The 25,610-nt window shown below is 39.7% G+C and overlaps 1 protein-coding gene across 4 annotated transcripts in view; it reads right to left on the bottom strand.

The window, feature by feature from the left end:
• LOC119916194 (protocadherin-15-like) overlaps positions 1-25,610 on the bottom strand; it is a 176,623-nt gene that overhangs the window by 92,184 nt on the left and 58,829 nt on the right. For all 4 annotated transcript variants that reach the window (XM_038736122.1, XM_038736123.1, XM_038736125.1 and 1 more), the window contains 8 exons: positions 23,235-23,441; positions 20,591-20,725; positions 17,917-18,066; positions 17,619-17,710; positions 16,493-16,594; positions 6,566-6,698; positions 6,143-6,222; positions 3,612-3,705 (listed from right to left, as the gene is read on the bottom strand). In XM_038736122.1, coding sequence (XP_038592050.1) covers positions 3,612-3,705; positions 6,143-6,222; positions 6,566-6,698; positions 16,493-16,594; positions 17,619-17,710; positions 17,917-18,066; positions 20,591-20,725; positions 23,235-23,441 — 993 coding nt within the window. The remainder of the gene's footprint in view (positions 1-3,611; positions 3,706-6,142; positions 6,223-6,565; positions 6,699-16,492; positions 16,595-17,618; positions 17,711-17,916; positions 18,067-20,590; positions 20,726-23,234; positions 23,442-25,610) is intronic.

Raw genomic sequence — 25,610 nt, 5'->3', positions numbered from 1 at the left:
ATTTGAGGTTAAGAGCTCACAGTTGACAAAACAGTTTATCCAAATGCTGATGTACTGTATGTAAAGTAGAATTAGCTTGGATAAAATAAAAAGGCAGGCTGTGAGCAACACTGGCAAACACAGTCAGACAAAGAGAGTGACAGAGATGCAGTAAGCTCCATTTTGCATCATGGGGCTCTAAGCACATCATTTTTCGATAACTGCACACCTCAGAGTTCATTATCATGCTGCTTTTATGGCCACGTACCAAAGTTCACCATCTACTACCATAGGAAACACCATATTTTGAAGGTTTCAGCTGTATACCCTCGCAAGCATTGCACATGGATTATGTCACAACAAGGTGTTCTTTTTGAAAATGACCAATATGACTGAAATATGAGAATCCAATCAATCAATACACAATACGTGTTCATAGTGTTTTAAACCTCACCTTAAGAGAGCTGTTCAGCTATGTTTTTATTAGTTGAGAAATATAGCCAAGGTTAAGTCTTATATTTTAGCCACAGACCTGGACAAATTCATCCATGTTTTTATCTCCTCCCGCCTCATCTACTGCAACTCCCTATAAACCTGTCTCGGACAGAAATCAATTCACTGCTTACCATTAACCACCAGTCCAAAATGCTGCAGCTCAACTTTTAACCCATCGCAAAATAATTTGACCATATCACCCCAGTTTTAGCATCCTTTCAGTGGCTGCCTGTTTCTTTTAGCATTGATTTTAAAACTCTTTTAATTACTTTTAAGGCCAAGCGTTGGCTGGCCCCCCTCATATATCTCCGAGCTTATAATCCCCTATCAGCCAGGACGCAGACTGAGATCCCCTGGTGGAGCACTGCTAGCCACCACTAGGTCTAAAAACTAAAGGAGAAGGGGCGTTTGCTGTCAGGGTCCCTATACTCTGGAACAAGGAGTTCAGGCTCGTAGAGTCCGTTCCCGATTTTATCTCACTTCCTAAGACACATTTTTACAAAAAAAGCTTTTACTGTGTGATGACAATTCTTAGTATTAGCTCTTATTTTATCTTAACTCATGTATTACATCAACTGTAAAGCACTTTGTTACCTGTATTGGAAAGTGCTTTACAAATAAAGTTATTAGTATTATTAGTAGTATTGTCAGGTGACTTGTACTAGCAGTCTGTGAAAGTTGAAAGTACTATGGGTGGTGAAGCGTTAAAAACTGAGCTGTGGATTTGCCCCTTGTGAGTAAAAAGTGATTTTGGCCTGTTATTTTTTTTTATGCAAGTGTACAGCATAAACAGTTACTCTGCTGATCTGCTCATCATGACAATGCCGCTTGTTGCCACAGCTCCCTCTACCGCTCCCCCACAAGTGCATTTTTTTCCTTCTATTTGAGAAACGTTTATTAAAAACTGCAGTGTCCAGCGTTCTTAGGAACTTACTTTAGCTTTTTCCAAAAATTTTATTATATATATTAAATGATATATTTGTGACCCATTTTTAAATAGTTTTGTCTTCATAAGAAATGAACGGGCTCATGGTCTGAGTGCCACATGCAGCAGAGATGTTGGAATGTATTGTAAGAAGAATTGTTGGTTTTTGGTATTTTCATGGGATTAGTTCACATCAGCAGCCTTATTCTTTAAGCTAGTGAATAAAGTCATTTTTAACTTCATCAACATTGCTACAGCAGTACCGATTCAAACAATATTTAATGGCGGAAACTGCTGATTCACACACCCATGCCATGATACAGTGCTATACAGTCTATTTGACAACAGCACACCATCCTGCACCAAAGTTTAAGTTGCATCCTGTGATGCCCAGTGTCCTTACAGTGAAGCTGGTTTACTGCACTAGCGTGTAGGGTTCTCAATCTGTGGCAGTATGATGGATTCACTGGCCAAATAGCCAATTAGGCACTTGGTAGTCTGACACTCTCACAACGGGACATTTAATAATAGGGGACACAGACGGTTGTGTGCGTGTGTGTGTGAGTGTGCATGCACGCATATGAAGACAACCCAAGGCCTTTCGAGTGATGCTGATTAATGGGCCTACACCCCAATCTTCTCTTCTCCTTTTTCCATTTCTTTCTTTCCTTGTCTTCCCTTCTGTCTCTCTGTTTAGCTCTATACCATTATTCTTTCACACACACCTTCTCTCTCTCTCTCTCTCTCTCTCTCTCAATCCACACTCCTTTTTTCCTACATTCGTACAAAATATAATGGAGTGTCAAGCAGAAAAATGTCCAAACTACTTTTAGCCATTTTCTGATTTAAAGACCTTTGGGGCATAAAGATAATACACTAATTGTCAAGGTCCAGAGAGCAATTGACGAAGTATATGTGTGCATGTCTGTGAGTGTGTATGTGTCAAGACTCCCATATAGAAGTGTATGAACACACAGTACAATTGTTAAGGTTATAAGAGCCCCCTGAACACCTCTCACATCTCTCTCCCTTCCTTGCTCTCTCCAGCTTCCTCCCACTTGTTCTCTCCCATCATGCTGTGTGCGAGGGTGTGTGTGAGAGAAGGTCAGAGTATTCAAATCAGCGTTTTCTCTCCTCAGAGGGACCTTAAACTTTGCCTTTTGTTTTAATTGACATGAGGGGGAGAGGGGGTCAGTGAGGAGGATGATGAGTAGAGGAGGGAGGGAGGAGAGACAAACTTCTTGTAAAGCAAGACTAATAGATGGAGGATGAGGGAGAGAGCAGAAGAGAAGCAAGAAAGGGAAACTGATGAAGGCCAGATGAGTAGAGAAGAAGGGATAAGAGGGGAGAGGGAGGGCAAGGGGGCTCCATCCACTGTCTTCATTTGACTTTCCTGTGAGAGCGACTGAAGATTTGAATTTTAAAAAAGGACAGAAGAGAAGAAGACAAACAGAGAGACATAGAGAAAGTGATTGGTGACCTGTGATCAATTAGGTGAAAAAGTGAGGAGGGCACACACTCCATTACCTTTGCAAAACAGCTCTTGCAGCAGACTAAGTAAGATGTTTTGTAGCTATTTTGTATATTTACATGTAGACTGCATCCACACTAAGCCAGTTGAATCTAACACAGTTTATGTGTGAAAGCATCAGATTCACAGTAGCATATTCAGGCCGTTCGATTAGCTCAATTAGGAAAAGATTTAAATCTCTTTCAGTTGGAAAATGACACTTATTGCAACAATTTACCACTCTGAGAAAGGACTTGTCACAAATAAAGTGAGTAAAAGGGATCACTGGTTTACAGGATTTTTTGGTTCTTTCACAGTTAGCAAATAAAAAAAGCTGCTGATCACGCTCAGCATCTGTTAAGGAGTTGAATAGACAAAGCCTGGTTACTTTGCAGAGTCCCTCAGCTGGTTTCCATTCTGTCCCTTCTGGGTGTGACAAACGCTGGCTGGGTGTGTACAAAAGGCCAAAACAGAGAGATAAAGACACATTTCTAATTTAGCCAGCTTAATGAAAAGACACATATACATTTTCAAAAATTGCCTCTAATATCCCTTCGCATAATGCCACAGCAGTTGTTTGTGGCATTTCACTGTGAAGGATTTCGCTTCCGTCCCAGCAGCCACCCAGTTCCACTGAGGAAATGAAACAACTAAAAAAGTAAAGACAACCAATTATCTGTGTGGTACAGCTCAGTTTCTTACCTCGCCTGGGTGTCCGTCTGAGGCTGTGACCACCAGGGTATAATAATCCACAGACTCCCTGTCCAGAGGCTTGTCTAGAACCAAATACCCTGAGCTGGAGAAAGAACACACAGAGAGTCATGTTTTTAAGCATGAGCTTAAAAATAGAAAAAAAAATAGAGTGCAATGACCAAACACAGCCGAACAGAATACTGTGGTGTAGTATGCACTGGTTTTCATACCTAAGAATCCTGTGATTTTATGAGGAGCTTCAGTTCATAAGTCACTGACTGCTAACCATGTTGATCATTTTCATGGTGATACTTCCAGCCATTTCTAAATATTTTCTGTGCAAGCTGGAAACAAAATTTAAAAACCCATCTTGTTTTCTCAAAATGTGTATTCCTCTTTATATACAGCACTTTTGCAGACAGTTGTCAAGCACTGATAACCACTGCATAAAAGCCTGAACACCCAGAAGTGTATTTTTACTGTGATTATGGTACTTAGTGATGCAGATAATGCCTTGATGTGTCATTTAAAAAGAACACAAAAATAAGAGTTTATATGCAAAGTACAGTAAGATCTTCTCTGAATCGAAATAGTTACTTACACCTTAAACAGAGGCTGCATTATATTTCACTGGCCAATGAAGATTTGATTTATCTATTGGTTTACTGATAGATAATGCGGAACACTGACATGTACTTTGTAGTGCAAACATATGAGTGATGCAAAGCAAGTACAACGGTGAAAAACCAGTAGCCAGCTCCTTGAATCCATTTTCATTAAGTACTGGGTGTGAATTATTAGTATGGTTCACTAGTTGTACAATCTCAGACTCAAGTTACTCATTGAAAACAGTTCAGTAATCAAAAATATCCAAACAGAAGCAAAGAGTAAAAGTCCAATTTAAAGGCAAATAATTTACTGCATAAGAAAAAATAAGTAGCTCAACAGATCAACAGCTTCAGTGCAGCCTGAGACTTCTGACCAATCAAAACCAGCAGAAATCTTTGATGTTCCTTCATTGACTACATTTTATTTTTTCAAGCAAGATTTACATAATGATTGAAGTGTTTAAAATTTAACCTACTTTAATGAATTAGACACCATCTGAAATGCACATTTTCTCCAAATATTGTGTAGGTGCGTGTGTTTTTGTGTGTGTATTGATATGCAAGTAAATGTATATATGTGTGTGCATGCGGATATTAAGTGGTATACAAAGGGAAAGATGGGAAGCTGTGTTTTTAATGAAAAAAAAAAGAAACTAAAAGATGGTTCATGTATAATTATGGATGATTCATGAAAAGCATAGTCTGTGAATGTACACTTGATTGGGCAGTCACACACACACGTAGACTTATTTTCATGTTTACTGCTCTCAAATCAAACATGTGCTACCACATGTGTAGAGGACCTACAGCAAATCCACTTGTTCAAGATGAACCCAAGAACAAATTTAAATTTATTACAAAATCAACAGTGATTAACCTCCTCAAGGCTCATATCATGCATCCCATTCTGGTGCTGGCCCTTTTATTTCTGCATTAAAGCAATCTGAATCTTTTGGCCATTAGATCCATCATTGCCAGCCACCTTGCAAACTGTGCCAATACCAGATCCGTTCGGGTGCTCTCCAGATGCACTTCAGCAGTATGAGCCAAATTCTACACAAAAGCAACAACAACAACAAAAAAAATCACTTCATCCTGGGCCAATATGAACTGCACCGCATTTTGCACTTGTCCAGAAGATAAAGAACAACTTGGCATGTCCTCATACTGCCACAATGCAGAAAACACAGCTGAGGCACTGAAACAGATTTTTGCCACAAATTGGAACATTTCATAATGTCTGACAGAACCCATCAAATATTCCTAGAATGCAGGAATGAAAGCTCTTCAATTCAATTTAATCTTTGCAGTTACTTTGGCCTCTTCTTTCGTTCTGCTTTTAAGTCCTTATTTGTCTGTCACTCTTGTTCATTGTTTCCTTCCCAGCCCTTTGTAACATTTTGTCCCTCATCTGTTACTTTGTCCGTGCCCTCTTCTCTTATCTTTTCCCCCAACCCTTTACTCTATTTCTCTCTATCTTCACTTCCCCTATCCTTATAATTCTACCCCTTCTCTTGCAGTCTTTACCCATACTTTCCTTTGTTTCTCTCTCTCCTCATCCCTCTAGAAATGTAGATAGGATCTTTCCCCAGCATAAGAAATGCATTTTTGATGATGGAAAAATGAATAAATACAACAAAAGCCCTCAGAGTCTGTATGTGTCTGTGGTGATTATGTGCATGGGGGAGATAGTAAGGGTGTGAAGCCCTCGGCGGAGCTCAAGCCCAGAATGATATAATTTAGACTGCATTCAACCATGCACACACACACACACATACACAAATTATAACTACATACTTGTATATTGCCATGGTTGTATATCATGCACTGATATTCAAACAAATTAATGTACTGCTTTAGTTTCTGATAATAGCAGCTCCACAGTTTGATCAAACATGATGAAATAAGAATTGCATGAGTGTGCACACTTACTTCTGCTGCAGTGCAAAATGTCCATCGTGGTCTCCGCTGTGGATTTTGTAGGTGATGGGGTCCCTCTCCCGATCCACTGCCTGAAGAAGTAAACAAAGACATACACATTCACACACATACTCCTATATATCAGTATATTCTACCCATGGGCTATATGATGTACACAGCAGTAATTTCCAACGGGGGGGTACTTGTACCCTAAGGAAGTACTTCCGCAGTTGCCACAGAGTATGGGAAAAGATTATGGAGGAGCTCAATTAATTTAGAAAAACACAATTTGATTTAAATGATTGTATTGATCGATGAAGTGGTATCTACAGTTCTTTAGTTTGTCTTGTATCTAGTGGAGAAGCACCAGAGTGTGTGTGTGTGTGTGTGTGTGTGTGTGTGTGTATGTGTGTGACAGAGAGAGCATGACTGTACCTGCAGATTAAGCAGTGTAGCTCCAGTTCTCATAGCTTCGCTGATCTCCATGTTGTATTGCTGTCTAGGGAAACGAGGAGGGCTCTGGTTGTTCGGGGGCAAAACTTCAATATAGACCGTAGTGATGGATGACCTAGAGAGAGAGAGAGAGAGAGAGAGTGAAAAAAGGAATGGGGTGAGGCATATAGGGGCAGACGAAGAGAGTAAAAAGACGAAAGAGGAAGAGCCTGTAACAGATTAAGGAGGAATCGTAGCTGAGAAATGTTGGAAAGAGATGAGAGGAGAAAGAGAGGAGGAAGAGGAGAGCTAAAGAGCAGCACAAGAAGATAGTGTGTAAAAAAAAACGGTGTCAGGGAGGGTGAATGGTCTATTATTTAAGTTAAGAGCGGTTGGCTAGTGTTTGTTTCTTTGCACTTCATGCTGTGTTTAACTAATCGATAAGAGCGTGAAGTCAACAACAGTGTGAGTGGCAAAGAGACTAGACAGCGCTCTGCAGAGCTTAAGGTTTCTAATGTGCACTTCGATAAACCTATCTGGCTGTTTCAGTGATTCGTGTAGAAGATGGTGCAGTTTTACTGAGCTAATATTTCATCCATTTTAATAAAAATATGTCTGTTTAGAGTGACACCATCTTGTTAGGGCAGCATTATATCATCCTTGACTGTGCTCTTTATTATGCAGTGTTATGAACCTTATTATGCAGCGTGGCATATTTGAAGACCTTCCGAATATCATCTATTACTTAAAAATGAACCCTGCAGTTGAACACATAAACACTATCATATTAGAATCAATATTATTAAGGGGTTTGTACACATGTCCAGGACCGCATGTGGGAATGAATTGACTGAGTGATTGTGCAGATGACTATTAAATACAATTATAAAACCAGGCAAACTAAACCAACTGCGGATGAAATGTGGTTTCAAAAGGGAATGATGGATGGGGATGGGGTTTAATGTGAATTAAAGGAAAGAAAAAAGAGAATTTCATTGAGCTTCTAATAAGGTGATAACACCAAGAGGCAGTTGAGGTGCTATCTGACATATATTGTTTCACTTAAAATTAAGTCTTAATTACACAGTGTTTACTTCCCCTCTGATAAATAGCCTAGACATAACTTAATAAACATAAAACACACCATAATGACCTTGAGTTGACAGAGCTGTTTATTCCACCGTAAACAGCGCGTGTCCTTCTGTCTGTTTGTCTTTCTGCAAATATTTGATTACCTGGTTCACAGTTTAGAGAACTACAGTTTTTAGCTCTCTGGCAAATGACCGCCTTATATTATTGGGAGATAACAATGCACTAACTGCAAATTAAACTAATACTCAACGGAAAAGAGAAGTGACATCTGCTGTACTAATTATTTTAGATAATTCAGTGTTGAAATTTGATCCTGGACAACTTTAATTGTTCTGAGTGAAAGGTGTACAGGTTTCATGTATGCTAATAAGCTGTAGGATTGCCTGCTGAGGATTGGATCAAATGACATCGACTCCACCTGCTGTCTGGCTGGGCTCGGTGACGATTGGCGCGGCCAGTGCTGGATTCCTCCAATCGAGAGATGGAAATTGACAACAACTGTGGCTAAATACAGTGTTTGTTTGCCACTTTGCACTAATCGGTGTGCCTCACTGTGTCTATGGCTGTTAGAATACTGTTTGCTGAACACGAGTGTGTTATTTTGGAATAATTGATGTTAACCTTGTTTATGAAAATAGGGCCCAGGTTTAGCTTTATACCAATATCGCTACTTCTGTGTAGTTGTTTTGTGCTAGTCTAAGGGTGCTGCTCTCTTTGTGTTTTGGTTTTGAAATTGTTTCTTGTTTTTACTACCTTGCATAGGTTAACTAGCAATCTCTCTCAGTTTTTGGTTATATTGTTTTCATTGGTTTAAGCAGCATCCAATCGGCCCTTTTTCTGTTATAGTTTCCAGCGTGTCAGTTGTTACCCTTTGAATAAATAACTTTTCTTTACCAAATCTGGGCAGGTGCCAAGTCCTGCTGGAAAAAGAAACCAACATCTTCATAAAGCTTGTCAGCAGATGGAAGCATGAAGTGCTGTAAAATCTCCTGGTAGACAGTTGCATTGACTCTGGACTTGATAAAACACAGTGGACCAACACCAGCAGACGACATGGCACCCCAAATCATCACTGACTGTGAAAACTTCACTCCGGACTTCAAGCAACTTGGATTCTGTGCATCTCCACTCGTCCTCCAAACTCTGGGACCTTGATTTCCAAATGAAATGCAAAATTTACTTTAATCTGAAGAGAGATCTTTGGACTACTGAACAACGGTCCAGTTCCTTTTCTCCTTAGCCCAGGTAAGACGGTTCTGACGTTGTCTCTGGTCCAGGACTGGCTTGACACTAAGAATGCGAAACTTGTTGCTCATTTCCTGGACAAGTCGGTGTCACAATCCTTATCTGTGTATCTGTTTGTTTCCCTGTTTTATTTTGAAATGGTCGCTGTAGGGGGTTTGTTGTTTGCTTGGTTTTGGTCTGCCTGTCGGTCTGTTTTGTCCATGTGTCTGTCCTCTGTGTATTTTGATACAGTCTGTTCAGGTGTTCTTGTGTTTTTGTTCCTGTCTGTTCAGGGTTCCAGCTGTGCCTGGTGGCTCTTGGTGCACTGATTCCAGCATCAGTCTACTCCTTATGAAGCTGTGTTTGACAATCCTTTCAAGGCTGCAGTCGTCCCTGTTGCTTATGCACCTTTTCCTACGACACTTTAACCTTCCAGTCAACTTGCCATGAAAATGCTTTGATACAGCACTCTGCGAACAGACAGCCCTTTTAGCAATGACCTTCTGTGGCTTATACCCTCCTTGTGGAGGGTGTTAATGAGTGTCTTCTGGACAACTGTGAAGTCTGACGTCTTGCGCATGATTGTGGTTGTGTGTACTGAACCACAGATTAAAGGCTCTTCTCAGGTTGACAATTCTGCAGTATACATTCTTTATTCTAATATTCTGATATTTTGAGATATAGATTTTAGACTTACATCAAGATTAAAACAAAGCCTGAAATATTTCACTGTATGTGCAATGAATCTAGAATATATCTATATATTAAATTACGGGGAAAAATTTACAATATAATTAATAATTTTCACAATATTCTAATTTTCTGAGATGCACCTATGCTGTATTAGCTTGTTCAAACTCTTCATTGATGCTATATAAAGCTTAAACTGAGTCAAATATTCAGGGCATTATGTTTTTAAAGGCACCAACAGCAATCAAACGGAAATATTCTTATATTCTTATTTCTTTTCATTTCAAAAAACCTATTTTGCCATATTCAGTCTCTTGACTCATCTTAGAAACGTATCTTAGAGTCACCACTTGAGTTTAAAATAAAAGTTCTTTGAGCTTGGACGTTGTACGGCGTGAGTTTACAGTGACTGGCTCAACAGCCAGTGAGGTTTGAATGTACTAAATTATTTACCTTATCAAATTGTTTATTAATAATGTTTCTTAATCAAAGGGTTGGAAAAAGCCCAAGTACACCCGTTTCCCATTTTTGCCCCCACATGAAACAAGTGTTGTTAGGTTTAAGTCACCCTGAATTTCAGGGTAAAATACCGCAGGGATTTAGTTTGTGTTCATACTTGGCGAGAGTGCAGAGTTTCAGCAGGGAGAGAAGGGAGAGATTAACTCCACTCAAACTGGATCATCGACTGTAACAGCCAAAGAACCCCGGGTCTAAACAATAGCCCACAAAATCTGTTTACGTTCACAACAATAAATAAATAAATAGATAAAGGCAGGAGAAATGTAAGCCGCTAGAGAGAGTGAAAGCCAGTGTTTTATTAAAACAATTCAGATGGCATTATTGATGAAAACCGATTGAGGGAGTGGAGATTATTCAGTCATGGTTTCTTCCATAGCTGGGTCCTACTTTCTCTCTTTTTGGCATCCTAAAATTCTGTCTACCAGAGGTAGCAATTCTTTCTTTCTTATTTAATATTCATTATCCATTTCATAGACATGGTTACATATACTGTAACTGTTCCTACTTCTACAGTACACACACAAACCCACACGTGTGTACATACAAACACCAGCTGCACATTAGATTCTTATAGAGTGAATGTGGCAAAAAAGTTGCTTAGTCTTGAACACAACAGACTTGCAATTATGAGCATGTTCTGTCCTCTTCAAACTTCACGTCACCACTCAGCCTTGCTGTACACATAAATAACCTCCTCTTCTCCAGCCATTTAGAGCTATTTGGTGGTCCAGCAAGTCATTATTGGGTTAGATGAGTATTTAGGTGAGTGCACTTTACTGTCCTGTTTATATTTCTCTGAACTCTCAGCATCAAGCTGCTGCTCTTCTAATTAAGACTCCCTGGTCTACATTCAATGATTTTTTACGGTGCTTTTCAGTTGTTCATCTCATGAGTGTCTGACAAACAACACATGTTTCGATTTTAATCAATATGGCTCTTTACACCAGGCATATAATGGCTCACACTTCATGTAACTCAAAGTACATTTTCTTCAAGTCTGTTTTTCAGTGCTGAGAAGCAGTACATTCATGCAAAGCCTAACCAAGTAGTTTTAGAGCCAAAAGCTAACCTAACCGCAACCATTTCACAACATTTACCACGTGTTAGAAAGCCTTTAGTTAGGTTTAGGAAAAGATGGTTTGGGTTAAAACAATAAGTCAATACTTATACGATATAATACTACAAAACTTTCACCAAACCTGCTCCCTTCTGGGACTCTTTATGTCACCTGACTTCATAAAGCCTTTTTGGCAGAAAACTTTAAGAAAGCCTTTTCGTTCATTAATTTAACCTGATTATTAAAGCAACTGAATGGTATTTCTCTTAATAACACAATAGAATTGCTCCTCTGAGTTGAGGTAACATTAGCCATGTTGATCTGAGGAGTATTTTAGTGGAAATCAAGTGTTGCTTAAATGCTTTGAGCAAAAAATACAACAAATCTTCTTGGAACAGGTTTTGTATGATAAAAACATGTTAGTGCAAGCCCACCCGGAACCCATAAAGATTGCATTGTAGTTCCTGCAGTAAAAAAATAAAATAAAATGCCTTAACATGATAGTTTATCAGAGTGATCGTTTCAACCAGACTGAAATCGCCCAAAAGGGTTGGTACTCCACAGAACATGACTTGACGCTGAGGCTGAGTGGCCTATGATATTTAGAGGCAGGGCAAACTTAATAATAAATTATTTAAAGAAAAATACTAATAATGTTAATAATATTTTTTTTGTTGTAGGAGGATGGAACTCTATTCCCCTCTACTGGCCAACACGAAATAACACAATTTGAAATAATCTGTTCGGACCACCCTGAACTCGAGAACACCCACACATTTATCAGAGGGGCCGAATTTGAACAAAAATTGTTCCAATTATCCTCTAGTGTGCACTAGGCTGAACCCCGAACTGCTCCCCGGACGCCGTACGATGGCAGCCGACTGCTCCTAAATAGGATGGGTTAAATGCAGAGAAATCCCCCCTTCCCTTTTGGGGTGGCAGTAGCTCAGTCCATAAGGACTTGGCTGGAAACTAAAGGCTCGCCGGTTCATGTCCAACTCGGCCCACAGATACAGAGTGTGAACTGGTAGCTGGAGAGGTGCTAGTTAAAATCCTGGGCATTGCCGAAGGTGGCCTTGAGCAAGTCCCTGAAACCCCAACCGCTTGGGGCGCCGCACCTGACATCTCTCCATGTTTTTTTGCTATAGGTCCTCTTTGTGCGTGTGTGTATTTCAGACCTGTGTAAAATACTAACATTAACAACAGAGTGAAAACACTGAGTTTCCCCTTGTGGGATTAATAAAGTGCATCTTATTCTGCAGCAGGCAGTCACTGTGGCTAACTAGCTGTTTGCTGCCATAAATATAATACAGAAAACTGTATTGCTGTACCTCCAAACTGGAGGCTGGCTGCTTTCGGCTGCTTCTTAAACCAGAAGGTTTAAACAGAGCTGGGCCAAGTAACAAAAGTAAAGTAATATGAGTAATATGTACTGAGTATATATTATTTTTAAATAGCTTGCCCAATACTGCTTGCAACTTGCAAAACAATTACTTTGTATCACTTCCATGATTTACTGCATGCCTCTTAAAGTACAGCACACAATAATCTCTTCATTTTGATCTCTATCTAGCTATTTATCTAACATCTTATCCTATCTCATCTGTTCTCTCTGGTGGTGCCCTCTTTTCTCTCTTACCCTACAATTTGATGAAAGTATAAATGAGAGCCCTGAGCATAAACTGTTTTCAGTATTCTGGGGTGCATCTATCTAGGCCATGAAAAAGCACTTCTAATCTCAATGAAACATGTATCTCAAGGGTTCTTCAACAGTTCCAGGCCCCTAACATGGAGACGTAATACTCATAAGCTGAGATCCATAGTTATTATGTCTTGTTGGTGCCCACGAGTAAGAGGACACACAGCTCATTTTTGGGTCCTGACCCACAGTTTTAATAAATCAGGTAGCAGAGATAGATATTGATTCCTTATGCAGGTTATGTTTTCAGCTGAGATAAACAGGGGGTCTGGGGAAATTTGGGGACAATCTGTGAGTCAATCACTGGAACCACCTCAATCTGCAGTGGTTCAAATTCTGTATTGATTTGGCAGCTACATAGCTGGAACCACATACCAGAGGATTCTAGTTTTTATGATGACTGACAAACACTGTTGGAGAGAGCAATCCACTGCAGTTGAAACAAATAATTCAATATAATATATTCAATCATTTTAATACAGCTATAAGAAAGCCATCATAATAATTTATTATAGTTATTCTACACTTAAGGTGTTATCTGTTTTGTAAAACTAGATTTATCTATTAGACACAGATTGATTGATTTGGGTAAATCTGAGAACAGCCCACAAGTCAAATGATGAAGCAAATGTAATTTGTGCTGTTCCCGAGATGATGAGCGGTTTCAGTATTTAATTATTCGTTTTGATTAGAGAATCCTAAGGATCGTTATAGGGGCCAATCCAGGCGTATTTTAATGGACTGGTCTCGGCTAAAACAAAGCCCATCAAAATCTACTCCTTTCTTTACTAAACTTTTCTGTGTCTTATCCACCTCTGCCTGCTACTGTTGAGCATTCTGCTGCATATGTAAGTGGAAATTAGAGGGTGTGAAAGTGAAAATATTTGGGCTCACTGACGTGTGACTTTGAGTTCAGACACTTAAACTGGCAAAATGCACAGATTCGCCAGACTCAGATGCTTATTATCATTAGCAAAGAGTAGTAGTGTTGAAAATATTCAGCAGCTTTGCATTTTACTGACCGTCTCTTTCATCGGTTAAAATGACAAACGTTGCCAGTGGCAGATTATACCATGTCCTACTAATTAGCGTTAATTCTTCATGACAGGCCAAAATTAAACTTGTCTGTTGTCTGGTGAAAGTGCTCCCTGAAGCCGGTGTCTGTGTTGGGCCAAAGATCATATATAAGGACAGAAGCTAAACTCTCAAATTGTTAATGTGATATGAATGAGAGCTTGAAACTTATCAACTTGATATTTTTGACGTCAAGTATTTGGATCAAGTAGCTCATGGAAATGAGGTGTGTCAAATTGAGTAGCCTACAGCTGTTATTCCAGTGTGTCGGATATACATTTAATCAACATTTAAGTAAATTTTTTTGAGTGAGACCAATGTTAAAGGACTGGGACCAGGATTAGGGCAAATAAAACTTGTTCCCCCGTTTTCATAACTACTAGACAAATACCTTCAAAGCTGAAGCAAAATCTATTCAAATGAAACTTTGTTTCAATTTGATGTTATGGCACGAAAGGCACTGGCCAAGCCGACATTCAGCCATAGGGCAGCATTTTTCCATCACTGAGCATCTGCGGCTGACCATAACCCTCTAGTTTTTGTGGTGTGTCCGGCACCGTGGGTACTAGTTGGCCTTAAATGGTGGGCGTACGGTCGATTGAGCATATTGAATCGGGGTTAAGGCAGTCAAAGCTCTATGACTGGTTGTTCAGCTTGACAAATTTAGTAAATCCCCCCAATAAGTGCAGTTTCTTTATTTTTCATCTTTGACAAAGCATGCAGAACACCATAGTACCAGTTGCCACTTTTAATGACTTTTAATGTTATACTTCAAAGTCTGTTTACAGTTATAAGGGAGTACTACTGCATATGGTGATAAAAAGGTGTATAAAGGCTTTCATGTCTCCAGAAGCGGTGTCAATTGGGCCGAAGACTAAAAGTTTGAAAATGAAAAGCATCTGGCGGTGTAACGTTAGAAAGATGTGAGTTTACCAGACCTCTGTAGCCCGCTCCTCATCTCTGCTGATGGACACACTGTCATATGCAAAACATACTGATTTCTTATACTCTAACATTTAACCGGGTGTGAGGTGAGTTGAATAAATGTGATTACCTTTTCATCAGGAGACTAATAAACAGAAATCTCCACTGTTAGCCGCTGATAGCGGCAGCATCTGACTGCTCATTAGAGTGTGTTTTGATAAAACACACCACTAACTGAGGAAGGGAGGGATATCTCCACAGCCTATACAAACCTATTAAACCATTCCTTTCACACGGACCTACCTAACGAGCGATTGTTATTAAATGTTCCTGTGTGTGTAACGAACCCTTTTTTTAAAAATTTTTAACAGAGCAAGGATGTGGCTTGTTTGTTCTTTCTGCAAGGAAACTGTAGTGCTAATTTATCCTTTTGTTAAGATATTCCAAAGAGCAAAACACAAAGAACTACACCCAAGTGTGCCCTGAGTATCAGCAAACAACAGGCCGTTGTTCAGGCTGGCGCTGGTGCTCAGTCTTGGCTTTTGTTTTCAATGATGCCAAATTTATGTTTTCTTATGGCGCTTCTGTGTTACATAATATACAAGGAAACAAGAAAACTGAACGGAAAAGGGGCCCAACAGGCATCAAAAGAAGCACCTTCTGAAGCATGTTGTCCCTCTTATTTGAAACCTGCAAAAAGCACATGGCATGTTCCCACTGAGTCCCTGCTTTAGTTGAGGCACGGTGCAGCAGAAAAACACTAAAGGAATTAAAGTCCCTGCCAGTGCAGCTGCTACATCAATCTGCTGAGCAACATAGATTGGCCATGTTCCAATGGGTGAGCGCTTCGATGGCTGGATTCGCTTCTGTTATCAGATATTGCACGGTAATTGCTAAAACAAAAAAAATTCACAATTTAACTGCTCTCTGCCAGACTTTAGCTACCTAATCAATACACTCAGAGTTAAAATATTAGGAGCAGCTGCTTTTCCCATAAAATAACCAAAGTTGGGGAATAAAGTTTGTGAGTTGGTGAAAGTTACGGCTCCTTATTGATTTAATTCACAAAGGAGAGATTAAGAACAGGAGATGGGAAACAGGAGGCAGGGGAGAACAAGAATAAAAAAATTTCACCTTATCAAGTCAGTCCTTATCCATTAGAACGCGACAGTGGCAGAGTGCATTACATTGTCTTTTTTTACCATCATTTATTGAAGATGTGATGTGTGCCTTCATTTACTTCAACTGTCCCTCCTCTGAAATGCAGACAGTGTAATTTTCTTTCCGTTTGACACAAAGAACTAGTAACAAGTAGAGAGGCGCCATGTCATTACCTTTGATTCTACTTCACTCTTCTCCCTTTCCTTTTCACACGTATAATACCCATTTCCCCTCTCTTAGATTTCTTTCCTGCCATTTTCCAATGTAAAACTATAATTCGGAATATTTTTCTGAAAATGAAAACGGCTCACCTGAAAATAGTGAGCAGGATGGAGGGAATCGCAGGCAAAGTGAAACAAAGAGGGAGCGATGGCGAGTGCTGCAGAGTCTGACAATGAGTGTGAAAGCTCTGGAAATCTGATGACCTTTCAAGCTTCAGCTCCAGACACAGAGGGAAAGACTGATGAAGCAGACAGAGAGAAACACTTACCTCCTATGAGGAACATGCCCGTTGTCTATGGCTTCTACAGTCAAAGCGTAGCTCCGCCCAACAGTGAGATCGACACCTGGTGCCACAGTAATGACCCCAGTGCTGTGGAAACAGTTCATTCAGTATTACATGATTAATAAATTATTTTATTCATTACTATTATAATGAAGGCAGTAAGTGTAGCATGTAACATGAATACATATTTAGTTTTTATTCTGAGAGTATTGCAGAGAAAATGCTTTCACAAACTGGTATCATGCCCAATATCACGTTGTAGAATCTGAATTAGTTAAAGGAATAGTAAGATATGTCTGCAAATATGGCTTTAATGTCACTGGTTAGCCTCTCCTGGCTGCGCGGCAGCCTCAAGGTTATGACAAGTCTCCAAGGGTCTGCATCATCGTCAAGAAATAGACCACCACACAACCCCATAAAACCACAATTTTTACATTTTAAAAGAGATTGTGTGTATTAGAAAGTTTGACACAATGTCTACCCAGCCTGTAAAGCGAAAGCAGGATGCTAGAGCAACAGCAGCAGCTACAGCTACAGTCCTCGGTCAGCATCTACATAGGATGCTTTCAGGCACATTACTGAGGTCAGCTGCATTTTGGCAGCACTTGGAGCCCAACATAAAATCACTAGGCTCATAAACACAGAAGAAAATGGACTTAAAGTGTAAAACTATGCTTCAGGTTACGGTTACGCAGGAATAGCATGAGTGAATTTCAAGAATTTCCCCTCGAGGATCAATAAAGTATGTCTGATTTCTGATCTCTGAAGTGCAAAATATAGAAGTGTCCGTTCTATCAGACGCACATTTGTGAAGGATGATTTTATTAGAAATTTATGTGTAAACAAGCCTTTAGAGGTGCTGTTAAGTGTATTTTTTTCTTGTCGTGTTGGCCAGAGCCATTTTAGCTGTTCCCCCCCCATTTTCTTTGTGCTAAGACAAGCTAACTGGCTACTCGTGGTAGCTTCATATTTAGCTCACAGACACGAGAGTCTGGTGCCAATCTTCTCATCTAGCTCTTGGCAAGAAAGCGTATTTCTCAAAATGTCAAACTATTCCTCTAACATAATCAATATAATCTAAATAATATTACAACACATGTAATATATTTACCTGTTGCCAATAAGAAAATGTCCTTGGTCACCAGCCAGGATCCGGTAGGTGACCTGACCGTTGGGACCTGCATCAGAGTCAACTGCTGACAGCTGGGAAGAGATACACAAACACACTAAAGTGCCATGTGTGTAAACACTCACACACATTCTTACACCATAATGAAAGATGAAGTTTCAATTTCACATTATGTCATGAGAGTCCATCCATATCAAGTGTAAGCATTTAATAAAGTATGTTGCAAATACACAAAGTATTTAATAACATTAAAATGTGTAGTGTGCGTGACTGTGTGTACCTGTAACACGGTTTCTCCAGGCATCTTATCAGTAAACAGGTTGACATTATAAGAGACATTAGCAAAAGTGGGAGTGTTGTCATTTGCATCCAACACTGTTATCGTCACTGTAACCGGAATGCTGTGCTGGACACCGTCTGATGCTGAAAGCTGGAGAGACAGAGACGCAGAAAGAGAGGGATGAAAGGAAAGAATGTATACTGCATTGTTTTGACGAGCAAAGAATGAGAATGTTCCTTCTTGTAGAAAATATTACTTTCAGCCGAGCTACAAAAAAGCTACCTTTTGAGAATCCTGAGGTGGGCGGACTGTGTACTCAGTATGTCCTTGACATCTTGATAGCGTCTGTTTGTTTCCTTGTTTCTTTTGAGGCAGAGTTGTTCTGTGTTTTTTTGATCTAAATCCCTGTTCTGGGATCACTGTTTTTGTGGGTGCAACTGAAAAACTCTTAAAAAATCCTTGAATCAATTTGCCCCAGCTGTCTCTCATAATTTTACCTATACAATTTCTTCGCATGATTGTTGCTGGCTGATTAAAATGTGTATAGCATACAAAAATACCTATAAACAAACATTTTTGTCCAATTAATCATAATGTCACTGTAAATTACTGCTTAAAAGCACCTTCCATGCGCATTACCCAATAGTTTCTCCAGAGTAATTTGTGCCAGGTGGAGTTTGACATTTTTGGAAATATTCTTATTTAATTTGCTTTCTTGCCAGGAGATACGAAGTTAGATACGAAGATTTAATACCACTCTACACACTAAATATCCAGCTGTATGTATATTGTATATTTATAGGAGATATAAATTGATTACTGAGCTGTACAGTTCTGGCCAACTTAGCCAAGCCAGCTTTTTCCCCGCGCTACCAGCTAAGATAGCCACATGCTGGCTCTAGCTTATTGTTTATTGTACAGACATGAGAGCACTATTTATTTTCTCATCTGACGCTTGGCTGTAAGGCAAATAAACATGTTTCCCAAAACGTGGAGCTATTCCATTAAGCAGAACGCATTCATCATTATTATATACATTATTTGCTCCCTGTCATTTTAAAACATTTGGACTTGTAGCTTTTTAGACAGGGCAATTTCTGAGATGTTGTAAAGTGTCAGTAATGATGGGATGAAACTCAAAAACACTCAAAAATAGACAGGCTGTCTGGATTGCTTAGTGCCAAATCAATTTAAGAATTATATCAAATTCTGTATGTTGTGTTATATTTGTTTTATGATCAGCAGGGCTTTTGACATCATCTTGGACTCCTGTGCCCTACAATCAACACACAAACATTTTAGCATTCATGCTCTTGTATGTAAAAAAATAAATAAATAACTCGCATGAAACGCATCCATTAAAAATGTTGGTTAAGCAGGCCACAGTGCTTTAAATTCACGAAAAATGATCTGTCATTTTGTTTTTGTGAACTTCCTCCAGTGACTCCATTTTTTTTTAGAAATCATCCAAGTGCATATCAACAGAAGCTTCTTCACTGATACCAATCTTCTCCACAGGCTCATCTGCCAAGAAGCTGATTGACTCCTTTAAATGAATATCATCCTCCATGTCTCATAGCCGTCCATCCTTCTCTCTCTCTCTCTCTCTCTCTCTCCCTCCTCGAGTTTAATTTCTTCTGCAAGGCTTTCATGATGATTACTGTACACCTCTGCCTTTCAATCAATACGCCAGACCTTCTGCGTTTTCCATCTTTAACTTCCAAATAGCTGCATGCGCACAAAAGCACTCATAAACTCATACAGTGTGCTGCACTCCCCCACACAGTCACAAATGCACACTGTCAGTGTAACCAGACTGAACTTGACAGATAACAGACTGCTGCATGAAGTAACAATGCTGTATCATCATATGGTGTGGCACACACACAGAAATACTCTGAGCTTGGCAATGGCCAGCCTCTGTGTGCTCTACCAATAAAGAAGCTGCTGAATTAGATTGCACTGAAATAAGGCACAGAAGAAGAGAAGAAGAATGGCAGATTGAGAAGGAGAGGAGCAACAAAAGGAGGAGAGAAAAGAGGGGGAAATGGGCTTGGAAGACAGCCACAAAGACGAATAGAAAAAGGAAAACGGATGGAACAAGGTACACACATAGGGATAACAACCACTGTATTGAATCTTGTTTTCTACATCTATTTCTGCACTGAGCAAAGGAAATACTGGTCTGAATGTTGAAAAACTAGCCTACTAGCCCTGCTAAGACATATTAAACACATGCAGTGCTGAAATGTAAAATTAAAAAATATATTTTTAAGCAGTAGTGGAGGCAACTCAAATTCTGGACTGAAAGGAAATGAGCGCAAGTCTCTTTTCTTCTATTCTCTTTCATTCTCGGTCCTTCTTGTCCCTGTTTCTTTTCTCTGTAACCTCCTGCTCTCTTATTTTTAAGTCCATTTTCTCTTATTCACCTGCACCGCCATCCCCTGCATTCTCTCTACCCTCACTTTATCTTGCTTTTCCTTCCTTACAGGACATGACTTCTCTTTCCTATTCATCTACCGCCCTCTTCTTCCACCTCTTCTCTAGATAAGAGTGTTTTTTAAAGACCACTGCTATGGGTAGTCAAGGGTCTCTGATTTGAAGTGAGTTATTCAAATGCATTCAGACGTTTATCCCCTCTCTTTCTCACACAAATGCCAAGGCTCTAGAGTACCGTGAACGTATAGGAGTCTTGTGTCTCTCTGTCCAGGGGCTGCACCAGGGTGAGATATCTTCTGATTCCAGTAGCAGACACAGAGAAAACATCATGATAGGTGTCCAATGATAACTGGAGCTGAGGATCCCTGGTCTGTTGGAAGAGAAAGAAAAATGTTTAGAGGAACAGAGAGGACATTACCATGGTGAACTTTTCTCTTTAAGCATTATCACCGAGGGAAAGTACTGTTGAATGTGTGTGTACCTTCCTTAAAGCTGCAACATATTTACACCTGGGAGCTACCCATTACAACCACACAGCCCGTCCTCACCAAGAAAACAGCAACACGACAACATAGGTCGATAGTTGAAGGCCTTAAAATTGCTGAATTTTACGTTATGAGAGGCCTCTTTTGGCCGTGTAACCAAGTACAAGTGAAAAAACAGGTGTTGTATATAAATAACCACAAAATTACTATCTTGGAGGTGGTGATTAGGGTGGATGGTTAGATGACTGCGGTAGGTAGAATGGATGATTAGATGATTTGGGTGACATTTACCCGTGTGAAAAAAAAAATCCATTTTGTAGTGTCTGCTTTAAGTGTTTTAGGTAGCATTTTGCAACGTTTCATGTAGCCATAGCTAGTTAGCATTACTGTTAAAGGCATTGACAGCCCCCCAAAGCCCCTAACCCCAACCATCACAGGGTGTGCCTAAACCGTGACTTCATGCATGTCGACCGGTTAACCTTGTGTTGCAATGGGGAACAGAAACTGCCCATATATGTCGTTTTGGAGAAAACGCTCGTACATGTCGTTTTAGGAATCATTAAAAACTCATATAGGTTGTTTTGGAGGCATCAACTATAGACCTATTCTGTCGTTTCTATATGAGAATGTGTTGCAGCCACAGCAATGAAATGAAGGCTACTAAGCACCACCATCGGTTCAATTAAAGGAATAATGCTTGATGAGCACACAGTGAATAATCAATAGAGCAAATAACAGAAGTAACACCTTTAGTAACACATCCAAATCCTCCTCTGACATTACCCACACAGTCACTTCTTCTGTGTGTATGCTGCATATGTGTGTGTGTGTGTGTGTGTGTGAGGTCCTGGATAAGGCTGGCTCAGCAGGGTAGGGGAGGGGAGCTGATAATATTGTCGATGTAGCCAGTGTGGATATTGAGTCATAAATAAACACACACGCACAGAGTTAAGGACACACACAAACACACAGACACTCACAGTCGTATTCACACACATAAATAAAAGTGATAGATGGCACATAAAAGCAATTAGGACTAATCATCATTGTTGGGACTAAATGCTTGAGGAAAGACCAGGGTTAGCAATATTTAAAATAACTCAACGTATATCTATCGGCAGAAACACACACACACACAGACACACAGTCTCAAGAACACACAGAAACACACACATTATCCCCACTAAGCCCATTCCCTGCTGTGGGGGTCTTTTAGAAAGCAATGAACCAAAGCTTGTTTTTGTCAAAATGCCTATGCTACATCTTAAACAAACTAAGCTCTTGGGAATGCATCGGCGATAACGGTGTTGCAGCCCTGTAAATTCTTACATTATCACAGAGAGGCAATTTAAGAGGGGAATGGTTTTACTATCCAGATTCAGAGTGAAATTAGATGGGGCACTTCAGACACTGCAAGCAAGGCACAAAGCAGAGATTCAGTAGAACAAAAAGAAGGGCTGAAACAGACACTTCAATGGCTCGATCCTTCATTTCACCATGCTGCTGGTTTTGTTTACATGGTAATTTAATTGTGCTTGAAGACAGGAATTGGGTTGTTTATACACTTGAGACCTGTATTTTATATAAGGATGGAAAGTTATTGAAGTGCTGTGCATGGTGCTGTAAAATGAGTGATACTCCACATCTAAAGACTTTGGGCGGTCGTGTCTTTATTTATTTAGATTTCCAAAAAATCAAAAACAAAAGTGTCAGGAATGAATTAAACAGTCAGTTTGCTCTAACTTAAGCTGCAAAGGTTAGCATGCCTGGCTAACCTGAAACAAAGTGCATGTTTAAGAATCCTTTTACAGGGTTCTTGTTTGATGAGCCAGACTGAAATATAGAATAAAGTTTTCCAGAGACAGCGTTTTTCAAGTAACTCTTTGAGCAACTGTTGGCTTAATTAATAAGCTGGTTACAGCTAATAAAATCTGCCTGCTACTATTATTTCAGCTGCCAAAGTTGACAACTTGGCAACTACAAATAAGAAGTGAGCTATTGTCTTCCTCTGTCCAAAATCAAGACCCATTCTTTCAATTTCCAAATGTCTCAATAGCGAATTAAGGCAAATTATTAAAAAGTTGTGATGAAACATTGGGCAATAGGCATTGAAGTTTAGAGGAAATTTTTGTTTTTGTTGTCAAAGACACAGTCCTTGCTAACATCAACCAAAGAACTCAGCAAAAGGAGGTAAAGACTGAAAGAACAAACTCAACTGATACCTACAGGTGTCTTACTGTCTGTCAGCTAATAAGGAAGAAGATATAACAAAGTTGTAAAAAGAACTTCTGCAGTTTTCTGTAATAACAGTTTTCTCACTATTTAGTAACGTGAGTATTAAATCAGCTTATTATCTCTTAAGTCAATGACAACTCAGTATGCTTTTATCCTCACCTCCTCCACATCGTTATCCAGCGCTATGATGGCAAGTGGTGCAGACAGGCTGGCACTGGTTGCTACGGTGGTTCCAACTGGTGATGCCTCACTGACGTAGCCATGGTAACTGGTCTCCAGGAAGTAGGGTGCCTGGTTGTTCTCGTCTAGAACTTCGATTTGGAGGTTGGCGAAAGCTGGCAAGGGGTGGCCGTTGTCCTGCCCTGCCTAAAGGCAGAAAGAAAATTATTGTTGATTTTGGCTGTGAGTCACCATTTGTACCAGCCAATACTCCTTTTGCAAGTGGTATTTAATGATAATGCTTCAAATAATATGCAATAATATAGTAATAAAGGATGATCTGACAAATGCTACATTACCAATATACGCCAGTTCTACATTTTGAGTTTAACAACAAACAAAGCCTATTTGCTTTCTTATAAGTCGGATATAAATTAATTGCAATTTTTGATGAGTGAGTCACTGGTCAGTCAGTTTTTTATCAACCTGTCACTTTTTAAAACAGAAACAGTTTCCCTCAAGAGACCAAATTTTACTAGGCTACTGAAGCCCCATTTGGTCTGAATTTATATCTCTAGAGGAGGTGGGTGCAATTTTAATTGTTCCCCTACCCCAGTAATAACAACTTGCTGTTTATGTGAACTCGCTGTTCCTCCTGCAATTCACATCCCGTTATTGCAACTACCTTGTAGTTCAAGAGCTCCTTGTACTTCTACTTTTCTTTTTAATCAGCTTAGTATGACATTTGACTTTTGTAAGAAAATGGAGTATATTAAAAATATTTTTGCTAGTCTGATAGATAGAATCAAGCCAACACAAATAGACAATAAAGTATGCTTTAGGGCAGGACTACACTGTGAATGACAGGTCGCTACCATGGTGACTCATACCACTGCTCTGTGTAAACTTAACCAGCACCATTGAAAAAGCTTATTAGGAGTCATTTTTTCCGGTAAGTACGTTGTTTAAAGCCTGTTTTTAGTTAGCAAAAATTAACATCCAGGTTAAAATCACAGTGAATTACAGACGCACCTAGCTAACCATCTCCACCGTCTCATCCAAATATGGTCACGTCCGGTACCTGGTTGCAAAAGATCAACTTGGCGGCGGCCAAACTGCCAAAGTCAAGGCTTCAATGTAATGTTGGTATTCCCGCTTGCACCCTGTCTTTTTTGCCTATATTTGTTTATATTAACAAATTGACTATTAGCAGTTCCGTTTTTTCAGTGCACCCTAGAATATACAGACAACAACCACTGAATGACTCTGATACAGAATTTTTTTTTATGATTTTCAGCCAATTTCTGAAGTGTCCTTTCTATTATTTCTAAGCTGATTTATGGACATTTATTCACAATGGACATTTAAGATTGTCACCTTTGGTAGTCACACTGAATGATACAAATAAGTGTTTCATGTCTGTGTCTTAAGATTTGACTGAATATACAGAAGAAAAATCTAAATCAAATATATATTTGGTGTGACCAAATTTTGCCTTCAAAACAGCATCAGTTCTTGTAGGTACACTTGCACAAAAAGTGAGGGATTTTGTACGCATATTATCAGGTGTATGATGAACAAATATAGCAAACATATGCTAATGATCACCAAATTAAAGGTGAGGTTGCACCAGACAATTTACTGTCGATAGTCATACACCATGGCAAGACTGAGCACAGCAACAAGACACAAGGTAGTTACTGCCTCACAAGGTCTCTCCCAGGCAGAAATGTCAAGACAGACAGGGGTTTCCAGATGTGGTGTCCAAACTCTTTTGAAGAAGCACAAAGAAACTGGCAACGTTGAGGACCATTGACGCAGTGGTCAGCCAAAGAAACTTACTGCAGCAGATGAAAGACATCATGCTTCCTTTTACAATCGGAAGATGTCCAGCAGTGCCATCAGCTCAGAGCTGCAGAAAACAGTGGGACCCTGGTACACCCATCTGCTGTCTGAAGAAGTCTGGTCAGCCTTCATGGATGACTTGCAGCCAAAAAGCCATACCTCTGACATGGAAATGAGGCCAAGCGACTCAACTATGCACAGAAATACAGGAACTGGGGTGCAGAAAAATGGCAGCAGGTGCTCTGGACTAATGAGTCAAAATTTGAAACTTTTAGCTGTAGCAGTCTGTTCACCGAAGGGTTGGAGAGTGGTACAAGAATGAGTGTCTGCATGCAACAGTGAAGCATAATGGAAGTCCCTTGCAAGTTTGGGGCTGCATTTCTGAAAACAGAGCTGGGGATTTAGTTAGAATGAATGGTCTTCTCAATGCTGAGAGATACAGGCCGATAGCCGATACTTATTCATCATGCAGTACCATCAGGGAGGCATCATCAATGTATTCTTCAGTACGACAACGACCCAAAACATACA

Source organism: Micropterus salmoides, unplaced genomic scaffold, assembly GCF_014851395.1.
Source record: "Micropterus salmoides isolate LMB-PRFRI ecotype aquatic unplaced genomic scaffold, ASM1485139v1 Ms_hic_scaffold_21, whole genome shotgun sequence".
Classification (NCBI taxonomy): Eukaryota; Metazoa; Chordata; class Actinopteri; order Centrarchiformes; family Centrarchidae; genus Micropterus; species Micropterus salmoides.
The sequence above is the reverse complement of the archived record's forward strand: the minus strand, read 5'-3'. Positions and strand labels throughout refer to the sequence as shown.